Source organism: Anopheles coluzzii, chromosome 2, assembly GCF_943734685.1.
Source record: "Anopheles coluzzii chromosome 2, AcolN3, whole genome shotgun sequence".
Classification (NCBI taxonomy): domain Eukaryota; kingdom Metazoa; phylum Arthropoda; class Insecta; order Diptera; family Culicidae; genus Anopheles; species Anopheles coluzzii.
The window spans coordinates 80,339,188-80,340,779 of NC_064670.1; the positions used below are offsets into that span (position 1 = coordinate 80,339,188).

Consider the following 1,592-nt stretch of genomic DNA (forward strand, 5'->3'; position numbering starts at 1 on the left):
TGGTACTTCCGTTGATATCAATGCCTTGCACCAGTACGCGGTTGATATCATCCACTAAAGGCCGGAGAAACCCTTCCAAACAGCTCGGTTTTGTCGCACCACAAAATATACCCAGCACCATGATTGGCAGTGCTGGTAGATTAACTATGTGCATTAATATAGGCCATAGCTGCGTTGGTCCACTATTATGCATCGGAAGTCCATCTACCGCGATATTAGCTTCTATCAATCTGATGACTGATGGTACAGATCTAGAACGAAAAAGTAAAACAAAAATTACCACATGTTCATTCCAAACAGTCATATTATTCTTACCGATAATATTGTTGGAGAGTGCTTTGTATTCCTTGGTACCAAAGCTGCCCTTCTCCAACGGCCGTAAAATGTCTCTCCACCTGTTTCGGAGTCTTCAGTAGCGTCTTTGCACACCTAGGAAGAGAAATATTTGTAGTTTCACGAGTCAACACCAGCAAATCACTCAATGCAGAATGCGTTATTTTATGAGTTAAAGCCCATATCCTAAGCCTGCTAGCATAAGCATTGCCTTCGGGGGCTTCATCAGCATCAAAATACTCATCCTCATTGACTTCGTCCTCCAATTCGCCTTCACTCCAATCGTCTTCCAACACCGAGCAATCAGCGTCTTCATCGTCATCAGAAACGTAATCCGCTGCTTCTGATTCCATGGGTATATCGGCAACTTCCACGGCATCCGGCTGCACATTCCCGTATGATGAAGCTGTAATGTGTAATAATATTAAATAACAAATTATTGCTCTGCTTGCGTTTTTCATATTTCATTGTTTTAACACAAACATAACTTACCTTGTTGATCGACACCGCTGCTTGTTCTCGGAAGATTTTCCTCTTCCCATTCCTTATCAAAGCGCTCCCAAATTGCTTTGGCACGCTTGCTCGCCACTCCACTTTTCTTCAAACGTTTGGACGTATCCATTTTCACTTGGTTTTATGCAAAACAAATAAAAAAAACAACTTTAATTTCGAAGCAAAAGAAATCACTTTCATCCGTTTCCAACACCAGTTTGTTTTGATTTGAAAATGCACTCGCAACTCTTGACGTTTAGACACACCACCATACATTTGATGCTCTTCCACACGGATCGAGCAGATTTTTACCCTTCCCCCCCTGTTTTGCCCACATTTCGCCTGACAATTTCTACTTGGGTTGTTTACGCTGACATCACTAGTGGTTTAGATTTAATAAATAGACGACGAAAAGGCCGTTTAATAAATAGACGTCCTCTTCTTCTCTGGCAAATCGTCGTTACAAGATTGGTAATTATTGATAGCTTAGAAAACAGAAAGAAACGCGCAAGACTTTATCCGAAATTCTCCTCCGAGTTAACACCTGTTGTATAGGCCGTCTTGTCCGCGTAGTACGTTACGCCAAAAAGAAGAAGAAGAAGACGTTTTTTAATGCATTCTTTAACCCACTAGTAGTAATGGTTCGAATATGATAAATTTTTTAATTAATTTTAAAAGAACTATTAATTCAAAAATGAAGTTTATAGAATGAACATAACTTACAGCGTCAATTGTTTCACCAACATTCATATTTTCATTCAAGAATT

General features: G+C 39.8%; 1 protein-coding gene across 1 annotated transcript; it reads right to left on the reverse strand.

Moving 5' to 3' along the window:
* Positions 1-310: 310 nt before the first annotated feature.
* LOC120956121 (uncharacterized) lies at positions 311-1,182 on the reverse strand. Its single transcript, XM_049605169.1, has 2 exons — positions 826-1,182; positions 311-739 (listed from the first exon to the last, which is right to left on the reverse strand). Exons 1-2 carry the CDS (start codon positions 953-955, stop codon positions 312-314), a joined length of 558 nt encoding a protein of 185 aa, XP_049461126.1. The 5' UTR covers positions 956-1,182; the 3' UTR covers position 311.
* Positions 1,183-1,592: the final 410 nt, after the last annotated feature.